This window comes from Fundulus heteroclitus, chromosome 1, assembly GCF_011125445.2.
Source record: "Fundulus heteroclitus isolate FHET01 chromosome 1, MU-UCD_Fhet_4.1, whole genome shotgun sequence".
Classification (NCBI taxonomy): domain Eukaryota; kingdom Metazoa; phylum Chordata; class Actinopteri; order Cyprinodontiformes; family Fundulidae; genus Fundulus; species Fundulus heteroclitus.
The window spans coordinates 5629683-5655318 of record NC_046361.1 but is presented as its reverse complement, the minus strand read 5'-3'; the positions used below and the strand labels follow the sequence as shown (position 1 = coordinate 5655318).

Here is a 25636-nt window from a genome sequence, read left to right as displayed (position 1 = left end):
GAATATTATGTCAGGTTTTTTGTTTATCTGCCCAGTGTGACTCGTAAAGTGAGCTTTTATTGTGACAGGTTCATTTTCTAGAAGAAAAGTCATCATTATATCCATATAGACATTTTAAAGTCATCTTTGTACCCGTTGACTTAAAGCCTTTCTGAAGTTTGAGTTTTAACTGTTCTTTCTGGCCGCACAGAGAAGGCACACTTTAAAAATATTTTTATTATAAGCCTTTTTTCACATGAATAGAGTATGATTATTGTTTCACCACAGGGTCAATTGTCCCCTTTTTTGCAAATCAAAATGTGGTCACCTTACTATGAACGCTACAAGAGTTTAGAAAGGTAAACGGCTCACTGACAGCAATGTGTAACATTATAGCCTGAAATTGCTCTCTATTCTGTTTTAACCATGCAACACTCTTATTGCTGCTACTATCTTTTTTCACATTCTAAACTATACATTTACATACTTTTACATTGTTTATATATTTTTTCAGAATTAGCTATAGCTGTCTTTACTGAAAAGGAAAAAAGGAAACTCTCTAATCTCATTATGAACTGTATAATGACAATAAAGGTCATTCTATCCTATCGTATTCTACCTACTGCATGCGGCACTGTCCTGTTTGGCTTGCAGAAACTTTACTAATCTCTCAAGGTTCTCATTTTAACTGAAGTTCGTGGGATATTGTATTCTGAAAAATTATTTATTTGGAGAAAAATATTGACTTCTGCATACGTTCCTCCAACGAGGACTCTTTACACGCGGCTGCCGTTCATTTGTATGAAATGCAGTTACCCAATAGATCCACAAGGGGGTGCTCTGTTAAAACAGAAAGTGCCATGACCTCATAACAAGTCCATCTGTCGAAGCATGAGAAACAAAAAAATCATCAAAAGTCATAATTTCGACGATCGAAATCCTAATTATGAGATTCAAAGTCACAATAAAGAGATTAGTAATAAATTATCTCATGAGAAACAAGTTTTTTTCTTCCCATCAGTAGCACAAATGGGCTTCCATAGCTTCGCTCGTTGGTACGACCACAGACATTAACGTATAAAGTTTTTTTTATATATATATATTTTTTTTTTGTAACTGATCGTATTACAGTTTACGCTTAAAAGCTGTGGGGGAGCAAATATTAGGGTTGACCGCCAGGGGGCACTGCGTGATCCTGAAGACATTTTGTGGCGTCAGCAGTTTCAAGTAATCGGTTAAGGAAAAAGAAAATCTGATATGAAAATGTAAAAAAAAAAAAAAACTGCTAAGGGTTCATGTTAAAAAGGCGTTTGAGTCGTTAAGAAATGTGTGGAGGTTTTGTTGTGCGGCTCTTTGCAGTGCTGCTGGATTGGATCGTGGCCCTTCATGCTAAACTTCCCCTTCCATGAAGCACAGCAGGTTTATTCTGAGCCTAAAGATTACATAATTTCCAACCCTGACTGGTTTAAGAACAAAACTAAAAGGAACAACCAAAGATTTTAATTTTCACTCACATGTTTTAAGGAAAGCAATAACATTAGATTTAAAATCTTTTAGAAAAGCATAAAAAGTCAGTATTAACGATATTGATCACGCTTCTTCCTAAGCTGGGTATCAATTTTTTAAGCCAGAACCTGATTGATTTTTTTTTTTTTTTGTTGTTTTAAAGGATATTCCTGGGGGGAAGGGGGGTGTTAAGATCTAGACAGCTTTCTACTTCATCGCCTTGGTGACAGCTTGCTGGAAAATACATAATTAGATATTTGATGGATCAAGAACTTGTTCTTTGGGGGACGGTTTGATCCTGCTCTTCTTTCCTATGTTCTTTGACAGAACCAGGATGCTTTTCTTGGCCCAACATAAGACTCCTGACGGGACTCTTTTCTTCTCTGGACAAGTGATTTTTCAGATGTCCCAGTCAGCAGGATTTCTCCAGGAAGGATTTTTTCGCACCAGTCTTCTTTCAGAAATCCAGTTGGTCCTTTGCACAAGCTGGTCCACGGGTCTTCGTCTCAACGCATGCATGTGTATCCCTATCCATAGGCAGCAGATGTTGCACAAGCTCTGCACCGGTGGGAACAAGCTTCTGCAGTGCATTGTTTAGGTGAGGACTCTTGACGTTGAGCACTTCATTATTTACCAGCCATGTGAACCATCACATGGTTGATGGTTCAGATCTTAAAACTCAAGACAAATATTGATTTTTTTTAATTTCATTTATTCACAATTCTCTTCAATCTCTTTATAACATCATAAACCAAAGAAAATATTACAGCCCTTTATAAAATCCCCAGAATTCAGAAATAGACCAAAGCCCCTTTAAAAAGAAACAATCTAATTTGAGTCCATCTTCATTGTGAACAACAAACGGAGAATGGATCTAGAAGTATCTTAGATGGATGTGAAAACGACATTCAGGTGCTCATAGGTTGGAGGTGCGGAGACAAAAAAAAAACCGTACATAAAACCCCTTATTGGTGTTTTTCTGGAGCCTGACCTGTAGCGTCACCGATTAAGAACTTCATCTACATTTCATGGGGGAACTCTTGAGTCTGTAAACACCGATCTAAAACATCAGCGTGTAGACTGACCAGACATCATCTATACATCTGATAAAAAATATTTTACTGTGTTTAAAGCCACCAGCAGGCAAGAACAAGGTGCAAAAAAAAAAAAAAAAAACAGTGTCTCTGCGTGGGTCCAAAGCAGAACCAGTAAACCCATATTTCCCTCTTCCTAAAAAGAGAAGTCAGCAGGATTCAGCCAACAGTGTGAAGTGGAAGACGGTTAAAGCATCAGCAGGAACAGTTTAGGTTTGTGTCTGAGAACGACAACAATGTTCCCTGAAAGAAAAGAGCTTTGTGTTGCTTCTAATAGAGGACGCTGTCTGGGAGTGAATCACTGAGTTTTTCACTCCGTTGTCCACAACATGTGAGCCAGTCTGTCTGTGAATGAACAAAAAAAAACCTTTTTTTACATGCGTGGAAATGCAGCGAGAACCCAGAAATGAGAAAAAAGGCTATAAAAGCATCTCATATTGATCAGAAACTAAATCCGATGTTCACTTGGGAATGCGTATGTGAAAACAAAGTGCATTCTGGGAGTCCCTTGTGGGAATGATCTGCCCGGCCTCACGGCAGAGAGGGCCTGTGCTGCTGCCGGGTCCTGGGGTAGGTGGTGTTGGCGCCGCAGTCTATGTAGCGGTAAGCCTCCAGGCTGTTCTGGGAGGTCCGCACCATGTAGGAGGTTTTCACTGAGGTTCTGGAAACAGGCCAGAGAACAGAGAGGTGAGAACTCAGCTGTGGTTCACAGATACTGTGCATCGCTAGCAGTTGACCACAGACAATATGCTGGATGTCGCTACAGATATCGCTTCCACTCAGTAATCCACGGTTACTATAACGTCTAGTGAAAAGCAGGTGGAGATTTCCCCTGCAGAATCATTAGATGCTTTAATATAGGAAATAAAAGATAATCACTCACTTCTTACATCAATATATACTTTCACACGATTCACTTACAACAGAATTAGACCTTCCAACTATCAAATAATGATCCATTTTTTGTGTTTGTTCTTTTTTTAAATCAGTTTGTGAAGAAAAATATGTGCCTAATAGTTACGTTATATAAAACTTTTAAAATGTATATTTCTTCCCAGTTGTCACTGTGGTCTACATTGTACTCTACAACCCCTTGCCTTCAGTCCACCTGGCTAATGTCTGCTCTCTGGCTGGTAATGTAAGTGATGTTAAGGTGTCCAGAATCCTTTTTATAGACTGTAGACGCTTTTATTCGCCAAGGGAGCTGTGTCTGTTAGTTCTGTCCGATGTTTATATCCCACCACAAGCCTACATGTCTGAAGCTGAAAAACAACTTGCAGAGGTGATGAAAGAGTTGCAAAAAAAAAATAAAAAATAAAAATAAAAAAAAACACCCAGAGGGTCTCTTTAGGAGACGCTCTTGTGAGATTTAACTGTGCAAACCTCCCAAATGAACTTCCACGGTACAGATCAAGGCCCCACCTGGGATATCAGAAGATCAGGACCTGACATATTTCTGTTTTCTGCCTGTAAGCCTGCACAGACACACTGGCCCTTCGTCTTCTCAGATTTTTAACAAGTCTCTGGAGCTGTGTAACGTTCTGTCCTACTTCAAACGCTCCATCACCATCATCCCGGTCCCCAAGAAACACACATCATGGGGTAAATGGCTACAGGCCTGACATCTGGGCTCATGACTGGTGTTGAAGCATCTGGAGGATATTGTGGGCCCCCCGCAGTTTGCTTAACCAGAAAAAAGGTCAGCAGATGATGGAGATAACCTGGGCCTACACCTCGACCACCCAGGGACAAAAGCCCGAGAACCTGTTTGTGGACTTGAGCTCGACACCATCAACCCAGTCATCCTCCAGAAGCTCCCGCCCACCTCACAGTGCCAGCCCCCGCCCATCACTGGATCAGCAGCTTCCTGAGTGACTGGAAGCAGCAGGTAACACTGGAGAGCATCCAACTCAAAAGCCATTAGCACAGGCTACACACATCCCTGTACACCAATGACTGCACCTCAGCGGAACCTCCTGGTTTGCAGATGACCCCGCTGTGATTGGTCTGATCCAGGACAGTAACGAGTCTGCTAAACCACTCAAGACTGTGGAGATGACAGTGGACCCCCAGGGAACACCTCCCACAGCAGATAGGAGGGGGGGGGGGGGGAGATACAGAAGAGCAGCATAATGGAGAAGATGTAAGGAAGAAAGAAAGAATGCAGTCTCAATTGTGTCTTAAATGGTAACTATTCACTAATTATCTATTAGTTGCAGAATGCAATGTGTGGGGGCTCTCAAACGTCCGTGTCGGACTGACCAGTACGCTCATGAATTTCAGCTGAATTTTTGCTAAAGCTTTACCCACATGTTAAACACGTTTATGCTGAGTCTTTATTTTTTAAAGGACTGCTTGTAGGGATTGGTACTGTATTCGGTACTTTTATAGGTGCAAACCGAATTTCATCAGTACTACCTATTCACGTAAATCTAATGGTACCATGTTTTGGTACCTAAACACATCACTGTGACACTGAGAAGTGCAAGAGTGGACGATTTTCCATGCTGAATATGAACACAGCATTGTATGCACAAGAGCGCGGTGACGTATGTAGCCACTGGTCCAGTCAACAAAGCAAGCATGGATGATAGAAAGTGCTTGAAAGTATTGGCTCCACTTTTCTAAATGCAATGCAGATTACACTCGCTGCAATATTCGTGATGCGAAGTGGCAGAAATACTTCTAATCTGAGGAAGCACCTGGTCACTGCTGCCAATCAGCGACTTTGTCTCTATATTTAGCCACTTCTCAGACCCCCGTAGTGACCTGTTTTAAAAAAAGCCGACTAGCGACAAACCTACCGATTTGTGTTATTGGTAACGTTCCATGAAAGCACTAATCGCTCTGCAGTTGTCGTCTTGAGGCAGCAGTGAGGGCTGTGTGCAGCTGCCTCGTCCTGAAACCCGCCTGCAGTCAGAGCAAGGAGAGCAGAGGAGAGCTTCTCCGTTTCCACATTACAAATTTATCCCGCTCTGAATTACAAAGCAGCATAAAATAGGTTTTTAATGTAGTAGTTTTTTCTCTGATACTGTTGCACTAAAATAATTCCCTGAATTTGATTCACTCACACCTTCAGTCCCTTATTCTGTGCCTCTGATAACTGTTGGTATAAATTTGTTTTATGTGGTGGGGAATCAGACAATGTATCAAATTTCATAAATTATTTCATAAAGTTAATTTGTAGACCTAACAAGTTTATAATGGAGAAACAAAAATCCTACACTGAAAAATTTTGAGATTTTGTTAAAGTAACATAAAACACACAAAAGCATCAAAAACAGGTACCATTGAGTACGGGTACCAATTCCCAGGTTCTGGGTACTGGTACCGTATCAGTTCAAGTGTGAAAGGTACCCATCTCTAATCTGCTGTACATATAGTCATGTTTTCACAACAGCTAAAATATTTTGTTGGCACTGTTAACACTTACTGCATAAATACGACAATGTTGTGGACCTTGATGCTGGGCATTGTGCAGAAGGCACTGAAAAAAAAAAAAAGAGAAAATGTCACATTTTATTTCCCTTGAGTGCTTATTTAGTCCAGGCTGTGTAGACAGAGTTTGGGTGCAATACTTACTAGACATAAGGCGTACTGCTGCCGATCTCCACACTGACAGTGTAGTTCACCTGGGAAAAGGTGCAGGTATGTCATGACATAAGGGCTATGGGTCAGAACGGCATTTCAATAAACAAGAAATGATGACAAAACCAATTCAAATTTCCATACCTATTAACTTCATTTCACCTTAGCATATTTTACACAGTGGTCTGACACACTAATGCATTTCCAAAAGCTTTTTTTTTTTTTAGCCTGTGGGTTTACTACTGAACAAAACTCATTGTCACTGGATTCCTGCTGCAACATGATCAGCAAACTTTATTTGTATCCAGTTGGGTGACCAGGAGGGGTGAAGTTGTCAAAGGCAGACAGAAAATCATTGCTACTGTGTGTTCGCAGGAGAGGAATTCAAACAAAAGTCTACAGCCAGCCAGCATCACTTTTATGAAAATGCACTCACATGAAGAAAAAAGTTGAAGAATATTGCAGATGGATGATCAGGAAATTTAAAGTGAGAGGATCAGTGGACATAAAGAAGGCCTCAGGAGGTCCGGGTGTATCAAGCGAGTACCAGAACCGTCTCCTCTGTAGGAATGTGCTGCAGGGTACACTTGTCAGCATTTGCTAGGTAAGTACTGGCAGCAGATAAATGCCGTTCTGGCATGAACGGAGGAGTTAGTCATGGGGCTCTGAAGCTAACATAGTATTACAGGATCTGATGGGAGAAATGGGCAGAATGATGACTAAGGCTGACGATCCAAGCCAAGCAATTTGAGACTTAGCGGAAGACCAGAAAAGTTGAAATCAAAGAGTCTGTCTTGGTCACGTAGTTCAAGTGGCTTAGAGAGCAACAGTCCATCGATGGAGATTTTCAGATTCAACTGAGCACTAACCCCCGAATCCTACAGCAGGTAACCCCTCCCCCCCAGATCTACGCTCATTCAGTTTCTATAGTTCACCATGAATGAGCTGGTGCTGAAACAAACATGGGGGAAGAACCTGGTAAATGACCTGCAGAGAGCTGGGACCAAAGCAACAAAGGCTACCGTCAGTAACACTCTACGCTGAGAGGGACTCAAACCCTGCAGTGCCAGGCGAGTCCCCGTCATTAGGCCAGTCCATGTCCAAACCTGTCTGACGTTTGCCAGAGAGGATATGGATGAACCAGGAGAGGATTGGGAGAATATCATGTCAGATGTAACTAAAATAGAACTTTCTGGCACAAACTCAACTGAGGCTACGTTCACACTGCAGGTCTTAATGCTCAATTCCGATTTTTTTGTGAAATCGGATTTTTTTTGCGTGTCCGTTCACATTTCCAAATATATGCGACTTGTATGTGATCTCCTGTGTGGACTGAATGCGTTCAACCCAAGTGTCCCGCATGCGCACGCGAGGACGCGATGACGTCACACGTAGCAAGCGTTCTCAGTGTTTGCGGAAGTAAACATGGATTATATTGCTGGCGCGCATTTTGCGATCATTAATTTCTTTTCTAACCAGAGCTTTCCCTCCATTGACTGCTCTTCTCATTGTAGTCCGCTGTGGGTGTCGTCTTTCCTCCCGCTTCTGCATAGCAGGACGCAGAATAGTGACGTTTGTCGAGTATCAATGACGTACGGGTCGGATAAATGCGACCCGGCCGTACAGACACAGGTCGCAGTTGAAAAGATCAGATACGTATCAGATTCAGGACCACATATCCAAGTGGCCTGGGTCGCATTTGAAAAAATCCGATCTGTGTCGTTCAGACTGTCATAAAAAGATCAGATCCAGGTCGCATATGAGCAAAAATCGGAATGGCGTACCGCGAGCGAGCTATTTTTAGAAACGTAACGTCACGATGACGTCACATCACGTGGTACGCAGTAGGACAAGCTTGCATAGTCCGCCGCTGTGTCGCTGTAAAAGAGACGTGCGTTACCCTTGGTTTTACTCGTTAAAACGACTGCTTTTTCCAAATCTAAAACCATGGTTTTTAAACATTGTTGCTATGGAACGTGCAACAGCGACTCGAGTTACGCTGATCGGCCGCATATGAAGGATGTTTTCTTCAAGACTGCCAAGGAGAAATGTGTGCGCTGGGTACACCGGTGCGGTCAGCCTACACAACAGTTCAACCCGGAAAAAGTTACCAAATTCAAGTACATATGTAGCAAGCATTTTGTCGGAGGAAAGGGCCCAACCGAAGAACATCCTGACCCAATTCCAGCGACATCAAGTCAAGGTAAGAGTATTTTGGTGGCCGACATGTTAATAATGAAGCGCCTGCTACCATGATAGCATATAGGCTATCATGGTAGCAGGCGCTAACATGATACCCTGCTACCAGGATAGCTTACTCAAAAACATTTCAAATAAGACAAACATTAAACATATTCCGATCCCTGGACGGTGATTACAAACAAAAAAACAGCCGATGATGCCATGACCGCCGCGCAGGAAAAAAAAAAAAAACAAAGCTTACCGTTTGATCAACTCGGCCAGTTTTCCAGTCTTTTTAAGCCCTCGACACTCAAGCCATCGTTTGAGCTGAAGGTTGGTGTGTTCTTCAACAGTTGGACCAGTAATCTGTGCACCTGGAACATCGTCTTGGGAAAGTTTAACGGCTGCAAAGTCGGTCATATCGCTGTTTCTGTTGCGCGTGTAACAGCTGGTTGCTACGGGCGTTCTCTACCTGTATGCCCTACCTAAGCGGCAAAAGGGGCGTTGCTCTTGAGTCCGTGACGTCACGTGCGCGGTATGCCATTGGGTCACTTCAGGCTGCAGTGTGAACGTAGCCTGAGCTGCATCCCAGGGGCACCATACCTACTGTAAAGCATGGGGGTGGAAGCATCATGCCTTGGGGCTGGTTTTCAGAAAAGGGGACAGGATGACTGATCTGTGTTAAGGGAAGAATGAACGGGGCCATGTATCATGAGATTTCATCACAGAGCACTAAAGATAGAACATGGCTGGGTCAGGGCATGACAATGATCCCAAAACCTCACTGCCCCAGAGATCTGCATGGAGGAATGGGCCAAAATACCAGAATACCAGCTACAGTGTACAAATAAAAATTGCAGACCTCGCTCATCCTTCTAAGTAGGAGAACTTGCACAATCAGTGGCTGACTAAATGATTTTTTTGCCCCATTGCATTTTGATCATGATTTTTTGCTGAGAATGAAAAAAACAGACAACACTTAAATCAGTATAAAGAAAATACTGAAGGCAGAGGCCACCTGCTTCCAAATCCCCTTTAATGGGATCTGAACCCACTGGCCGATTGGTGTCAAAGTCTACAGCATCGCAGAGGAAGTTATAGCGTAGAATCCTCGGCGGGTGTCCCAGACAGACGCACTTTCATCAGGAAGCTCCAGGGCACCAGAAGTGCAAATTGGGAAGTCGCCAGAAACAGCAGGATCATGGAGACCCACGGCTGCGGAGTTTCAGCACCAGGATAAGGTCATTTACCGCACACACATTTTTTTATTTTCCTATACCATCTTAAAAACGGCTAACTGTGCTCACAAAAGGTTAGCGTTGATGATCTCCCTGAAAGAGTTGAGGGTAATATGTTCTAGCTTAGCTAAGTCCATGTGCAGATGTAAACAATTTATTTATCATTTTGCTTCATTCAATTACTGTGCTTCATTATTAGAAGGAAGTCTTGGTACTTTTAAATGGGGATAATATACAAAGTTAAGTTGGTAACAGACTCAGATCCACAGGGATAAAAGTAAATAGCACATCTGGTCCTTCTCCTACTGCCCTCAAACGAGGATAGTCACCCCGTGACAAACAAGTTGTGAAGTGGCGCTGAAAAGTTGAGATAAAAAAAGAAACCTCTCCAGGAAAGTGCAGCAACACATTTAAAGAATTCAGGCTTCTACTAAAGATGACTATGATAAAATACTGGAGTGATAAAATTATAGACAGTGTAGCAGAAAGCAATCTGTGTCTGCAGAGGTTTCCCTTAGAGCGAACATTCGAGGCTTATTAGCTTCCGCTTCTTTATTTTGTTAGCTTCAAGTTATTTTGTAGCAAGGAAAGAAACCATCTTTGTTATAGTTTACCTTATAGGTTAGATGCTGCATGTTGTTGTTCTATAGTATATTAGCTGGGAATAAAAATGATCACATTAGCTGTAACTGATACCCAGCAGTTGAAAGAGGCCCAGTCTGTATTGTAATCCTCTTTTTAACATTTGCTCTCCATCTTCATCACAAGTGTCACAGCGCTAGTTCTTTATTTTCAGGTGTTATTGTTCAAAAATTATGAGAATTTCCCCGGTTTCTAAGAGAAAAGTGGAATAATTTAGGTTTACATGCACTTTACTTCAGTGTTAATACAGAACTGTCATGTTTTCACTTTTGTACTCCATACTGATTTTTAATTGCTCAAAAATAATGCATGCGCTGCTATACAATGCCTGTTAATATGGCCAAGATATAAATAAATGACAATATCGAAACATTTATATCAAATTGAAAGAATCGAGATGGAATCGAACTGTGAGGTTCTTCACAGCAGCCAGCCCTACTTAGAGCAAGAACAAGCGTGAACCTCTTTCTCTTACATGCATCTTGCCACACATTTTCTACTATTTGTGCAAAAACAGCAATACAGTGATAAAACCCAAGCAGCAAACATGTCATATTTGATCAGGAAACAACAACAAACCACATTCCTCTTTAACAACTAAGCAAGTGATCTTACCAAATGACACGCAACAAAAAATGGGAACCTCTGAGTATTCTTTGGCGGATTTTGCTTTGTATTTTCATCTGATGCTTTATAGCGTGACATACAAAGAGGAGACCTTGCGTGTGTGACTATTGCGATAAAGGCACATGTAGAGATGTGCATGCGAACGGAAAGACTCACAGGGGCGTCGTCGGGGTTGTGGTCTGTTCGTGGGCTTTTGCTGAGTCGGCTGAATGCCGACCAATCAGATCCTTTGGCAGGCACATGTGCAGCACATTTATACTGCCAAAACCTTGTGTTTTCATGATCTCACAACGTCGGGAACGCTGTGTACAGACTGCTGTTATTTACCCAGAAATAATGTTGCTCTCTGTGGTCGCGACATGTACGCTCGGTATGAGGGATTGCTGCAAAGTCGACGACACAACGCCTGCGACTTTGCACGTTCGTTGTGAGTTGCAGCTAATATACTAAAGTTCTCATTTAAAACTTCGAATGTGCTGGCGTGAGACAACCGAGGGCGTTTAGGACGTCTGTTTTCCCCACCTGGCTGTGACTGAGCGGCTGGATGGTGGTGGCGTTGTCCAGCTGCTGCGTCCCGATCACCGTCTTCATGTAGAGGACCTGACAGTTCACGCTCTGCACCAGCACGGAGAAGAAGTTTGGGTTGCTGAAGTTCAGCGTGCTCTGGAAGGGAAATGAAACGCACGCTGCTTAATAAGCCCACTAGAACAAAGAAACAAAAACATAAAGTTTCAGTAATATCCCTTAGGAACACATTCTGGCATCAGGAGCAGCTGAGGTTATGACTGCAGATGCACCGAGTCTTCGGCTGACCACCGGATTCAGAATCTTAATCTGCAGGGAACAGGGACTGGCTGGTCTGAAACTGAGAGTTCCTACGTTTATCCGCTCATTAAACGCAACATGTTTAAGCACAACCAAGTCTGTGTGGAAGTACAAACTTAGCTGTTTTCAGTATCAGTGACGTAAAATAATAATAAATAAATAAATAAATCAGAGGACTGAGATGTAGGAAGATATTTAAAAGGAAACAGTTTCATCCACATGTCAAGACGAGAGAGAGCAAGACTTTCAGCAGATACCAGGAAGGCTGAACATGTTTCAGGTTTTCAAGCTTTCAACCTCTCTGTCATGGAACGTGCTGGCAGCCTTGCAAAAATATCAGAGTAGACGTAGGGTCTCATGGCAAACCTTGTATTTCCAAGAGGGAAAATCCAACTTTCAGATACAAACAGAAAATCGCCACACATTTCCTAGGTCAGAGGTCAGGGGTCGGCAACCTGCCACTCTTTGATCCCTCTGATGTGGCTCAGCTTTTGAAAATAATTAATGAGTATTTAATTAAAATGTACTTTATTTTAGTTTGTTAATTTTCAAAATGTAATTCTATGAAAATTATGGCGATCTTGTAACATCTAAAATATTTTAATAATATTTAAAAACAGCGGTTTCCAAACGTCTTTAGCCAGGCACTCCCTTAAGTGTCCCAACCTGGTTGACGAAAAAAAAAAAAAAGAAAAAATAATCTGTTGCAGTTACAACACAACAATCATAACAAAGGTTATGGAAATAAAATTAGAACTTAATTTGAATTAACACGAAGAAGTTTAATTTGATTTGTATCCGATGACGAGCGAGCGCGAGAGAACACTTCGGTAGAGCAGCACAGAGTAACAGTAAGAGAGCGATCCGTAAAGATTTTATTAAATCAGAAATAAAAACTTTCACAGCGGTTACATTCAGCAGGTAAACACCTCAGCTCCCTGTAGCCCCACCACTGGTTGCTGGTTTCCCTGTTCCTGTCTGAATATGCACTAAAACTGCATCTTTAAAATAAACTGCTCCTGTCTGAATCACAATGACAGTAATAGGATCCTTTTCTCAGTAATGCTAGTTATAGTAGTCACTAATATATGTTTAAACTCGGTAATAAGTTGGCTTTGCTTCAAAACAACAGTTCTAATCGTAACATTTTGTATACCTGCATTTTGGATGCTTGCTGTATTTTTGTTGTTTAATCCTTTTAAGTTATGGAATACCTAAAATCTCCCAAGGGCATGACCGACCTACCTACCCAACGAACGAATATAAAACCTGGTTCTGTGACAACTGCTTGCTCACATGCACAGGCAGCAAAGCTCCTAAAGAAGTTTGAATCTGCCTAACGCTCGGTACACACAGACAAGCACGGTGGTAAAATTGTGGAGGAATCTTTGGTTGTGGTTCTAAATCAGTCTTATGTCGGACGTTTTTTAGCGTGCTTACAGGTAGGGTTGTCAAAATATTAAAACTCGATTTGGACACAAAGAGAAATATTCCGATACCATTTTCGATACCGCAGCAACATTTATTTGAACGCGTAGACTTTGTTATGGTTGGGTGCAAGAAATATATTGGCAAATGCCAAACTTCAATGTCATTTTATTGGTTAGTGCAAAAAAGTAGGGAGACACTTCTATGCAGGATTGAAACTGAAAAGATCAAAAGTAAAAGCAGAAACAATAATTGGATCATTATCAGGTTGCTCCTGGTAATTTAAAAGGGCTAAAATAAATATGTTGGAATAATAAAGAAAAACATATGAAGGTCAATTAAATTATAAAATATTTGGATATTTTAAACAGTCAAAATGACGGCAAATTATTGCACTTTTATTAATTGGTACATTTTAAGTTTACTGGTTTATTGGGCAATTTATATGTTTTCACTTTCATTTTTAATTGTCAGTGTTGGACTGTGAGTCTAAGGATCTGGTTATTCAGCAGCAAGCCTGTACAGTTTCTGTCTTTGTGGTCATTTTGCGTAATATTTTCTTCAATGATTAACCTAAACAGCAGAGCTGATTGTTAAAGAGTTCCTGCTTTTTCTGCGCTAATCATCAGTTTCAGTCTGGCTCCGCCCTAAGTAAGGGATAATGGCCGACGAGGTGTCCATTGTCAGAAATGAATGGCCAACGCCAAGGCGTGAAGTGTCCGACACCGAGCAGAGGACGGCTGCTTCAGCGAAGTCCATTCATTTCTGTTAATGGACACGTCATCGGCCATAATCCCTTTCTTATCAGCCACCTTCATCTTTTACAGCTGGTTTGTTTCATTACTACTTATGAGCCACCAGCTGGTTGAGGTTTTCCTGCGTTGCCTTGTAACGCAGCAGGAGCGTTGCGTGGAGCTGTGCCGCTCAAAGGAGCTGCCCAGAGACCAACAGAAGCTCATCACAGAGCTGTCTGTCGAGCTAATACTAGCTAGCGTTAGCTTGTGGTTCAGGAGGTTTATTCACCGCTGCAGAGGCTCGCTAACCAATTTACGTTTCTCTCAAACACCAAATTTGTTAGCTTAGCATGTAACACCTGTCTTTTTTCTCCTGACCACCTGCTGTTTTTAAGCAAAGTTCTTCCGAACAACAGCTTTGTGTTATCTATTCGCCAAAGAGGGTCTTGTGTGTTTTTTTCCAGCTGTACTCCACGTGTAGAGTTTAAAACTCCCAGCAACAGATCGTCGTTAAGTGAGCGGCTGCAGGGGGAGGAGGGAGCCTCCGTTGTTGCTGCGCTGCGATTGGAAGAAGTGCGACAATCTGAGGAAACGAACGGGTCAGTCTGTATCGACTTAGACGCAAATCAGTATCTTTGAATATTTTATTTTTTAGTATAGATTATATCGCTACATCGATTATTTTGACAGTGCTGCCCCGCAGAAATAGAAAAAATTAATATGTTTTGGATTTGTGGGTAAATTCTTATGCCTAACAGACAAGCTTGTTTAAATATGCCTCCACACGGAGCATTGACGGCTGTGAACAGGTTGGACTGCATGCCAGCCCCAAACCAGAGACAGCTTTCATTATTGCTCTTTTATTATGGCAGCCTAGACAAAGACTGATTAATAATTTGGATCCCAATGCAATTTCCTTCCTGTTGGATGTATTTAAAAAAAAATATATATATATATATCTTTCTTTATGCATTTTTTCCCTCTGTAGCAGACTTTGATGCACTGAACTGGAACATTGGACTCAATGCAACAGGCGCCGCAGACGGATGGCCGGCGCTGATGAAGTTGTTTATTGTCGTACGTCGGAAGTGATTTAGTAAAATCAAACACACCATCAAACACACGTGAAACTTGACATAATACCAAAGACGATTAAATCAACATCCTATAGGATCGCTCAAACGGCACAGTGTGCACCGGGCACAAGTCAGGTCAAGGCTTTTACAGAAACATCTGCAGCTAAGCTGCAACTCTAGTCATGTCTAGTCAGGTTTTTTTGTGTTCTTTTTTTACACACACAGGAAGTGGTGAATAAATTGTAAGTGCAGAACATCTTGCAATCATAATGACAGCAGCAATTTTTATCACGAAGGCGATCGGAACTAACAGAGAAGGAGATCCTTCTACAGCTGGATCACAGCTGTCAACTACTAAAAAACACAATCAGCAAATTATGTATATACACAGACACACACAAGGTTTGCAACAATACATGTATCTGTATTGAACCGGTCAAACAGTGCCTTCGGTTCGGTACGCCTATCTATTGAACAATGCATTTATTTATTTTATCAACTTGCCTAAAGGTGAAGCGCTCTGTGTTCAAAGCTCAGTGGATCTGCGTGCGACTACTCCGCCTAGGCTGCATGGTCGAGCACAGATCCATTGAGCGCCTCCCACATGCATTCTGTCAAGCTAGTGAGAAGTGATGAGAAATTAGCTCGTTGCAACAAGGCTACTGCTCCAACTTTACCTGAAATCAAAGCTCCCCCATCATCGTTCACATCTGGCGTTTAGGACTACTTTGGTTTCCATGTTAAGTATGACATGCATCGCTGTCATACTTAAGCATCCACAGACGTGCCACACAACGCTTGACTACGTCAGTGGGAACACGACTACTGTACATTTATGCCCACAAGTGATTTAAAAATCTGTATAATCCTGTTTCAAAAAGATATATATATATATATATTAAGGAAGGTATTTATTTTTTATTCATGCTTTTATTTAAGCTGTTTTAGTTGAATATACAGCCAAGTGCTAGCACTCCTGAAGATGAGTGGTTCACAGAGCGGCTCATTTTATAAAGGACCTGTGTTTTTGTTTAATATGATACTGAATATACCCCAGAAGATGGGTTTGGTATAGCTTTTACTTTGCAAAGAGCTATTTATTTCTTATATACGCCGTTTTCCACAGAAGACGAGTGATTTCTCCATCAGATACATTTGTTATTCATACGGCTGGACAATAATTCAACAACAATATATATCGATCGATAGACGTATATCGATGATAGGAAAAAAAGGGTCAATAAAAAGTTCTTTAGAACAGTTTTCCTTCCTTTTGCATTCTAGTCATGTGGGTTAATATTGCAGTCATCACTTCCAACCAATCACAACACAGACCCAGAAACCAAGCCCCGCCCCCTTCAAAGAGTTTCTTCTTTTTAATTTTTAAAAATGTACCAGTTTTGGTAAAAAGTTGGTTGAATAAAGAGTTGAGTTTGAATTCAGCATGTGTGTGTGTCCTGCATCTAAAAACAGGTCGCTAAGCAACAGCATAAAACGGCCAGGGCTACACTTAAACTATACGTTTTGAATTTGCTGATAATCATCTGTGGGTTAATATGATTTCTATGTTATCGATATGCTTTTTATCTATTTCATCCAGCCCCAGTTATTCATTTGTTTTTATTTGGCTCGTCAAAAAACATTTAATGCAACAACTTTACGCTTAAATTCAAACAAAAGTTTGGAACTCATTTAAATAAATCACAGGTTAAAAAGGGCAAAAAAAAAACTCTCGTACAGAAAAAAAATACCAAACCGTGACACTAAAGTATAGAGCCAAACCATGAGTTTTGTGTATTGCTGCACCCCAGATAGATAGATAGATAGATAGATAGATAGATAGATAGATAGATAGATAGATAGATAGATAGATAGATAGAGTTTGTTTTCAAGCTATACACACACAGGTGATATGACAGTGAAATTGTAAGTTTTGTGTATTGCTGCACCCCAGATAGATAGATTTGTGTATAGAACATTTGTCTATACACACACACACACACACCTGTGTGTGTGTGTATAGATTTTCAAGCTATACACACACACAGGTGATATGACAGTGAAATTGAGAGGAAACCAACCGTCATGTTCATTAGGACTGTGGTACTGGAGTGATCAAACTGCACGCTCACTGAGCGGATTCCTGCGTCCACCACCACCACGGAGCGAGGGAAGAGGAAGAAGGCTACGAGCGAGGAGGCCAGAAGACACAGCACCACCGACAGGACGACATACAGCTTCCTGCAACGCACACAAACGCCACAAGTCAGATGGATACATGAAGCACAGTTCTCGTCGTTGCAGCTGTTATTGTTGTTTCGTTTATGGTTTAACCCGTCCTCTTACTCTGCCGTCTTCAAAATGCACTGCAAAAACGGGTCTAAAAATAAGTAAAATGTTCTTATAGTTAGTGTATTTGTCCTTGATTTGAGCAGGTAAAAAAAGATTATTTGCCAATGGAATGAGTATTTTGACCCCCAAAATAAGATAATTAGACATCCTGCACTTTAAATAAGGTGATGGAGATGAGTTGTTCCTATTTTAAGTGCAAAAATCTTATTCCATTGGCAAATAATCTTATTTACCTGCTCAAATCAAGGACAATCAAGGAGTGTGATGATTTAAAGAAGCAAAAAAAAAGCAACAGGAGAGACCGTGTTTGTTGCGTTCTGCTCCTTTTTTTTAATCTTTCCGATGTAAATAATATTAAAGTATAATACATCAAAATGATTTGACGTTCCAAAGACGCACGCCTGTGCGTCACCGTGTATCTCAGCGATCATCAGGCTTTTTGAAGCTGAGAGCTGCTTCATCACGAAGGGCTAGCTGTGCTGACCTTTGAACTACAACACTCCAAGCTCGCCTTAAACTTTGCGTAATATACAAATGTTTTTAAATGCCTTTGTCGTTTTCAAATGTATGTAAATACAGGTTAAAAGAAAAGAAGGGCAACTGAGTAAAATAGCATTTGAAATGCAGCTCGATGGAGGGTTGTGTAATTTGTTCTGAGCAAGCCTTGAGGGCCCCACGTGTGGTCCCTGTGGTGTTTTATCTCCACGCAGAGGAAACAGTGGTGCAGATAAGTAAAGGCGGTCGATGCGGGGACTCACGTCCTCTGAGGCTGCAGCCTTTGGTCGCTGTACGGGATCAGCGCCACCAGCTCGTTCACTTGTTCTGACGAGCGACAACAACACACACTTAGATGCAATAAAAAATGACGTATAATGAAATAAACACGTTGGGCCTAGTCCCCCACTGACCTGAAGGGATCCTCCCGGTGCCCTGGCATGTGGGGCAGGTTATGCTGTCCCTCCCGGTGAACTCCACGTAGGGAAACTGGGCGATGTCCTCGCGCCTGACGAGCCCGTCCAGGGAGTCGTTGTCGGACTCTCTGCGCTCCGCCGGCCGGCCCGCCGCCTGCCTCTCGGGGAGAAGCGACAGGCAGCTGCCGCTCCGAGACAAGCGCGCGCCCATGGCGGGGGCGAGTTGGGGTGCAACTTTCTCCCCGCGACTACACGTCGTTTCCCGGCTGATGAAAGCGCGCCATTCCGTCCCCGAAAGTAAGTAAGCGCCGCAGTCCCGGGAGAAGCAGTGGGGCTGGTGTTGAAGGGAAGGACCGCGTTTTTCCCAGAGCCTCGGTTTGTCCTGCCACACCTGATGCGGCGTACTTCACTTAGTAGTTGTTGTTTTGGTTTTTTTGCTAGTCCGGGTGCCCGTAAAAGTTTGAAAACTTCGACCGGAGGCGTCTGTGAGTTAGAACACTAAGTCCAGTTAACTTTATTTGGTAGTTTTATTTAAGGTACCTCCATAGAGCCCTGTTTCCCCCCAGTCAGCAGCCGCTCTTCGTCCTGGACACCATGAACGCTCCGGCGTGTGGAGTTCAGGTGCCCGTCGCGCGTCGTAATTCTGTGAACAAAGCGGCGCGGTAAGGTGCGGTGCTGCGTTTAGGGGCTTATGTGAAGAGTTTATGCCTTTCGCATGGCTTCAACTTTCTTTCTTTTGTAAGTCAAAAAGTGCATCTACGCGCCCCGCCGAGTAGATGCATTTTGTTCTTTGTTCTGTACATTCAAAACATATACTGTATACTTGGTGGTAGGCCTACTTTCCTATTGTTTTGTAATATGTTTCGGTAAAGAAAAAAGAAACTTTTTTTTTTTTTACTATTTCCTAGAAAAACAAGAATGAGGCGGAATCTCCAATAAAAAAACTATAAATTGCCAGTTCTTACGAATCAGCTTTTATTTCATACAGCAATGAGTCATTAAATAATCTCAAAAAGTTTTATCCAGCAAAATTTATCAGCATTTTAAGGCAACGTTTTATTGATAATTGGAAGGGTCAGTGCTGCCCTCTGCTGTCTAGACTTACCATATGCAACAAAGTCAAAGATCAAAGAAAATGAAAAAGAAAAAAAAAAAACATTTACTGATGAATACATTATGTGCAGTTTCAAAGTTATCTGCTTATGTAGCTACATGCCGCTGTGTTAGCGGTATTTTACTGATCTGCCGACATGCAGACATAATTCCATGGCAGACCAAGAATGTTGATTCTGACAGGAAATGAGACAGAAAGGCGTCACTCAGAGGACAATAAAACAACCTAAAAGAAGCCTCAAATTGGAAAAAAAAAGTATCTGTTTTAATTCAATGCTTTATACATGTGGCTTGTCGAAAATTATATACATCTTTCTCTATAATCAATACAAAAATATTAATTGTCATTCCAGCAATCAAAGGCTTTTTACAAATGTCATGTTGGGTGCAAGCATAAAATAATGAAAATAAAATTTAGATTACTGGTCGCAACCTGGTCTCCATCCTGTCAAAATGTTTAAAAGATGGTGGAAAGAAAGGATTTGAGAGGCGACCTTATAAAATACGTCAGCCATAGCCTTCTGGCGGGATCAGATTTATTTTTCTGATAAATAAAAAAAATTGGACATTCATTTCAAACAAAGGCTGAACGGTTTAGTTTTTTTATTTGACTAGTAGTGTTAATTTTCAAATGAAATAGAAATTTACTCATACATTATTTACTCATATAAATGATATATTTAGTTATGGTCTCTGTATACCACTCTGTATATATATATATATACATGTATTTTGCTTGCGCCGCCTCAATCACCCACTCCTGCTTGAGTCTGTTAAAATCTTTTGTCCCAAGGACGTTACTTATTTGTATCCACAGCGCACATGCGTGTCTAAATACTACTTAGGCATGCTCTCATAGATATTTTGTCCTGCAAGCTTCCTTTTCAGCTCTTCGTTTTCTCTCTGCAGCACTTTATTCTAAAAAAAAAAAAACACAAAAAAAACATACAAATCGTAATTAATTTATTGGTTTATGAATCATTAAATCTGTAAATATTGCACAAAAGGCTCAATTTAACAACATGACCAGGAGGCTTAACCTTGTGTCTGAGCGCCTCCACGACCAGGTCCCGCTCCCCTCTGACGTTGTGCTCCTTTCTGGACACTTGAAAGGCATCGCCGATAGCTGAGACCAGCACAGGAGCCTGAAAAGATTTCAAGATAGTTCCAGTCGGAAAACAATAGGCGCACAAATCCATCCGAAAACGCGTCAGGGATGCCCTAAGTAGTTCTTTTCTGTGTGTTAATACTGCAGAGGGAGCACTCACAAACTTCTGGCTCTGGAACAGGTAGCAGTGGTACTTGTCTGATGCAGGATGCTGCGCCACGAAGCCGAAGACTTTGGGCGAGGAGCGCAGGACGGCGCAGAAGGAGACCGTGGAGAGAGGGCACGAGTACAGGAGATACTGAGGCGGCAAAGACGAGGAGAACGTGTAAGCCGAGGCACTAAGAGACACACACTGGACAGCCATGGCTCAAGGCTTTTGGTGGGGCCTGAAAGCGAAAGCAAAGATTCTGATCTTCACCATTGAGACAAAGGATGATGCTCACCTCTTCCTCTCTACACAAAAGACGTTTTAGATGTGTCAAACAGTCAGAGGGAGGACTTCTAAGAGAAATCCCCAAACACTCCTGGTGCTTCCTGCTTAATTTCTCTCTGCCTTTCCTAATTCTTCTGGGCAGATGGAGCCTCTTTGCTGCCCGTCATTTAGGCTGATGCGATGTAATTCTGCAGCAGAAGAAAGTCCAGGGCTCCATCCGAAATCGTCTAAGCTTCCATTCGTATCACCTTAATTATGGCTCCTATTCCGTAACCTTTCACGGGGTCAACAGTAAGAACTGTATTGTGGGTAGGAAAGGAGCTTCGGACCACTGTGCCGATTTCGGATAGCCTTTATCTCCGACGTCATTACGTGAAGGAAACACACATACATGATTCTAGTCAAATCTGGGCCTACAGCCTTCTGAGAATGAACTACATAGTGTGCGCTCTCTGCTCTCCGGCTATTTTTGTTCATTTCCGTGAGGTGGGCTGTGCTTACACATCATGTCACACAAAGGATTGTGGGATTGCTTAGAGCTCCTTAGCAGCAGGTTCCTATGCTAAAGGTACTGTGAGAGGAAGTATACAGGCTCCTTTTCCTACCGCCTTCTTTACTGACTGCACTTATGTTGGCGGCTGCTGATGCACTTCTGCTTTGTCCTTACCTAAAACACGTATTGAAATGCAGCCCCAAAAAAAACCAAAAACAAAGCTGTAGCACCACCAAAAACCTTCGGGCCATGACTGTACCGTGTAGATTCGTTGAAACAACCTGTTCGAGCGCTTCTTTCACACACCTTGGTTTTGTTTTCCAAGATGTCAATCCCACTCAATGTCAGGAAGATGTGGACTTTGCTGTTCCTCGCTGCCTTTTCTGAGTTGAATTTATCTGCCGTCTTAAAAGAGGAAATAGATCATTTAAATCTGTGGCGGCGGAGGCTGCTAATGAAAAACAGATGGATTACAAGATTCACATCAATAAATAAAATGGTTATGAGTGCGCAAATAAAAGGACATATACATACATATATATATATATATATATATATATATATATATATATATATATATATATTTATTTATTTATTTTATTCCCCAAAACGCTGTAAATGGGAGTTTAAAAAACTTTTGCGCCATTTTGTTGTGTTTGCTGCTCTATTTGCCAAATCACAGGAACCTAACTGAACCTAACAACCATTTAAACAGGATAAATTGAATATTAACAAAATGTATATGTCCAGTTACAAAATGTCACTATAAAAGGATCTGTAGAGGCATGGATGTGTTTAGCACTGGTCACAAGAGGGAGTGAGTGTGTTTGGATATATGTCTGTGTGTGTGTGTGGGTGTGGCTGGGTGTGGATGATAATCCACACCTGTGTCTGCCCATGGAGTTTGTCTTTTGTTTGTGAGAGAGAGGGTTGACATAGGGGCCGATATTTTCTGTTGACCGCAAAGTAACAAATCAATAACCAAAGTATCTTTCTAGTCAATATACAATCTTGTCAAAGTGTATTATGCAAGAAGAAGAAAAATAAACAGCCTTCAACCAGTATTGGAGCCAAGTTTCCTCCTTCAGTCAGCGAGTCAGACAGACAACTATGTCCTTCCCTCAGTGACTAACCTATAGTTTGCGATAGTCACATTATAGGATCCGATTGCAGTTTTCTTTACAAAAACACCATAAGTTATTAGACATTTTTGTGAAAAAAAAAAAATCATGTAAACACTCAAATGTAATAGGTGCAGAATAATTAATTACAAACCGGATTCCAAAAAAGTTGGGACACTAAACAAATTGTGAATAAAAACTGAATACAATGATGTGGAGGTGTCAAAAACAAATATTTTATTCAGAATAGAACACAAATCGCAGATCAAAAGTTTAAACTGAGAGAATGTATCATTTTAAGGGAAAAAAAATGTTATTTCCAAATTTCATGGCGTCAACAAATTCCAAAAAAAGTTGGGACATGGCCATTTTTACCACTGTGTGGCATCCCCCCTTCTTCTAACAACACTCAACAGACGTCTGGGGACAGAGGAGACCAGTTTCTCAAGTATAGAAATAGGAATGCTCTCCCATTCATGTCTAATACAGGCCTCTAACTGTTCAATCGTCTTGGGCCTTCTTTGTAGCACTTTCCTCTTTATGATGTGCCAAATGTTCTCTATAGGTGAAAGATCTGGACTGCAGGCTGGCCATTTCAGTACCCGGATCCTTCTCCTACGTAGCAATGATGTTGTGATTGCTGCAGAATGTGGTCTGGCATTATCTTGTTGAAAAATGCAGGGTCTTCCCTGAAACAGATGACGTCTAGATGGAAGCATATGTTGTTCTAGAACCTGAACATAGGTCTCTGCATTTATGGTGCCTTTCCAGACATGCAGGCTGCCCATGCCACAAGCACTCATGCAACCTCATACCATCAGTGATGCACTGTAGAGTTTCAGCTGGCAACGGCGGATTGTGATCACTGACGATGCTTTCTGGAAGTATTCCTGAGCCCATCCTGTTATTTCCTTGACAGTAGCATTCCTGTTTGAGGTGCAGTGACGTTTAAGGGCCCGGAGATCACGAGCATCCAGTAACGTTTTACGGCCTTGACCCTTACGCACAGCGATTGTTCCAGATTCTCTGAATCTTTTGATGATGTTATGCACAGTTGATGATGATAACTTAAAAGTCTTTGCTATTTTACACTGGCCAACACCATTCTGGTATTGCTGCACTATCTTTCTGCGCAACAATGGTGGAATAGGTGATCTTCTTACCATCTTGGCTTCAGAGAGACACTGACACTCTGAGAGGCTCTTTTTATACCCAATCCTGTTGTCAATTGACCTAATTAGTGTTAGTTGGTCTTCCAGCTGTTCGTTATATGCTCAATATCCTTTTCCCAGCCACTTATTGCTACTTGTCCCAACTTTTTTGGGATCCGTAGACACTGTGAAATTTTGAATCAACTTATTTTTCCTTTAAAATGTTACATTTACTCAGATTAAACTTTTGAGCTGTCACCTATATTCTATTACGAATAAAATATAGACATTTGCCATCTTCACATCATCGCATTCAGTTTTTAGTCACAATTTGTTTAGTGTCCCAACTTTTTTGGAATCCGGTTTGTATAATCTCCTCTGATCAGAGCCTAACCTTACGAAAGGCCTTTCAGTTGAGTCGATTGAACATGACGTGCCTACATAATGCACTCCACCAAGCTGGCCTTTATTGTGGAGGGGCAGGACTAAAAGGAACATGGCAACCTGCTTGGATATTGCAAGAGAAACCTCCTTAGGTTGCCAAAGCAAGAATAAAATCATCATGTCTGGAGAAAAACAAGCACTGCTCACCTTTCTGCCAGCACTGTCTGTACTGTGACGCATGGGGGAGGCCGCATCATGCAATGAGGATATATTTTTCTGAGGCAGGAATTGTTAGCCAGCTTTTATTCATTCCTGCCAATTCTGATTGGTTCTTAGGATCCTTGTCCCATTGGAACACCCAGCTGAGTCAAAGTTTCAGCCATACGGTGTGGATTTGAGGAGATGCTCAAATATCTGGAGGCGTTATCCTGCTGAGTACTGGACCCTCAGAATGATGCCACTGCCAGCATGCTTTCACAACTGTTACTTTTTTTGTCCACCCAATTCTTGTTTTGGAAAAGTACTGAGCTTCCATATTGAACCCAAAGAACCCAGAATCAGAAATATCAAAAAAAAAAGAAACCAAAAAAGGTGAGGAAAAAGGTACAAAAAAAGGATTGAAACTGCTCCTGTCAGTCCCAAACACAGCGAGCAATAGACCGTCTGGAGACGCGATCTGAAACAATGTGAAGCAGCAGCTCCTCACCTTTAGACTCTGCGCAGCGTCCTCCAGGATCTGTAGCCCCGAAGGGCGGACCACCTCCACCCGGCCCAGAAACTGTTCACAGAGATGGGGAGAAGCAACTTTTCCCTCAAAATGAACCGGGTCTCGTTTTTTTTTTTCAAAAGACATCATTATATACATTAAGAGCCAGCTTTCTGCATTCGATTTGTTAACAGATGAATATGACTACCTTCACAGTGAAGGAGAGGTCACTTTCATCCTCTAAAACGTCGCTCATCGTTGGGCCTGTTGTTTCCAAACAAAAGCCTGAAACCAGCAGCAGGCGAGTACATTACAGAATAAAGGAGTTTGTCATGTGAAAGGAGACGCAGTAGATGTGATCTTACCTTTGGTGAATGTACTGAAGTGTGTGGCTTTCTTGATGTTACGCTGAGGGGTATAAAGTCTGCCTGAGTCAATGAGTAACAAACGTCTTCCTTATTGCTCTTTATCTGACATCAGAGGGTGGCAGGAAGCTCTGCTGAACCTTTTTAATGACATCTCCGTTAGCAACAGCACAAACACAGGGACATTTATTATCAGTTTGGGACCCGTTGGGTTTTTTTTGGCAGTCTTACATAAATTAAACAGAGAAGCCATAGAAACCTTTTATTAATCAGCTGGTTATATAATTCATTCTCCAACTTGATCGGTAGAACATTTCTAAGTTGACAACATTTTTTACTTTTGAGTTTTTCCTGTAAAAAATTTAGACATCCAGACTAAACTCTTTAGGCTGTAAAACGGTATAATCAGGCGATTTTTATAAAACTATAGCTGGATATCATCAGCATATAAGAAATTTATTCCACTTTGTCGAAGCATGTGTTAAAACAGAAAGTATTGGTCTAAGAACTAAACCCTGTGGGATGAACACAAGTGAAAGATAAATCAGTAATATGAATAAATCCTATACAATGACAGCTTT

The 25636-nt window shown here is 41.6% G+C and overlaps 2 protein-coding genes across 2 annotated transcripts; both read right to left on the bottom strand.

Moving 5' to 3' along the window:
- Window positions 1-2176: 2176 nt before the first annotated feature.
- Window positions 2177-18779, bottom strand: tmem106c (transmembrane protein 106C). The gene is made up of 7 exons (XM_012849292.3): window positions 18179-18779; window positions 18029-18092; window positions 17000-17159; window positions 11378-11518; window positions 6162-6211; window positions 6013-6066; window positions 2177-3240 (listed from the first exon to the last, which is right to left on the bottom strand). The coding sequence occupies exons 1-7, from the start codon at window positions 18390-18392 to the stop codon at window positions 3111-3113; spliced, it is 813 nt and encodes a 270-aa protein (XP_012704746.2). The 5' UTR covers window positions 18393-18779; the 3' UTR covers window positions 2177-3110.
- A 1204-nt stretch (window positions 18780-19983) lies between these two features.
- LOC105915248 (PTB domain-containing engulfment adapter protein 1) lies at window positions 19984-25158 on the bottom strand. The gene is made up of 7 exons (XM_012849287.3): window positions 25056-25158; window positions 24899-24975; window positions 24691-24762; window positions 21635-21733; window positions 20563-20700; window positions 20335-20439; window positions 19984-20212 (listed from the first exon to the last, which is right to left on the bottom strand). The coding sequence occupies exons 2-7, from the start codon at window positions 24944-24946 to the stop codon at window positions 20132-20134; spliced, it is 543 nt and encodes a 180-aa protein (XP_012704741.2). The 5' UTR covers window positions 24947-24975; window positions 25056-25158; the 3' UTR covers window positions 19984-20131.
- Window positions 25159-25636: the final 478 nt, after the last annotated feature.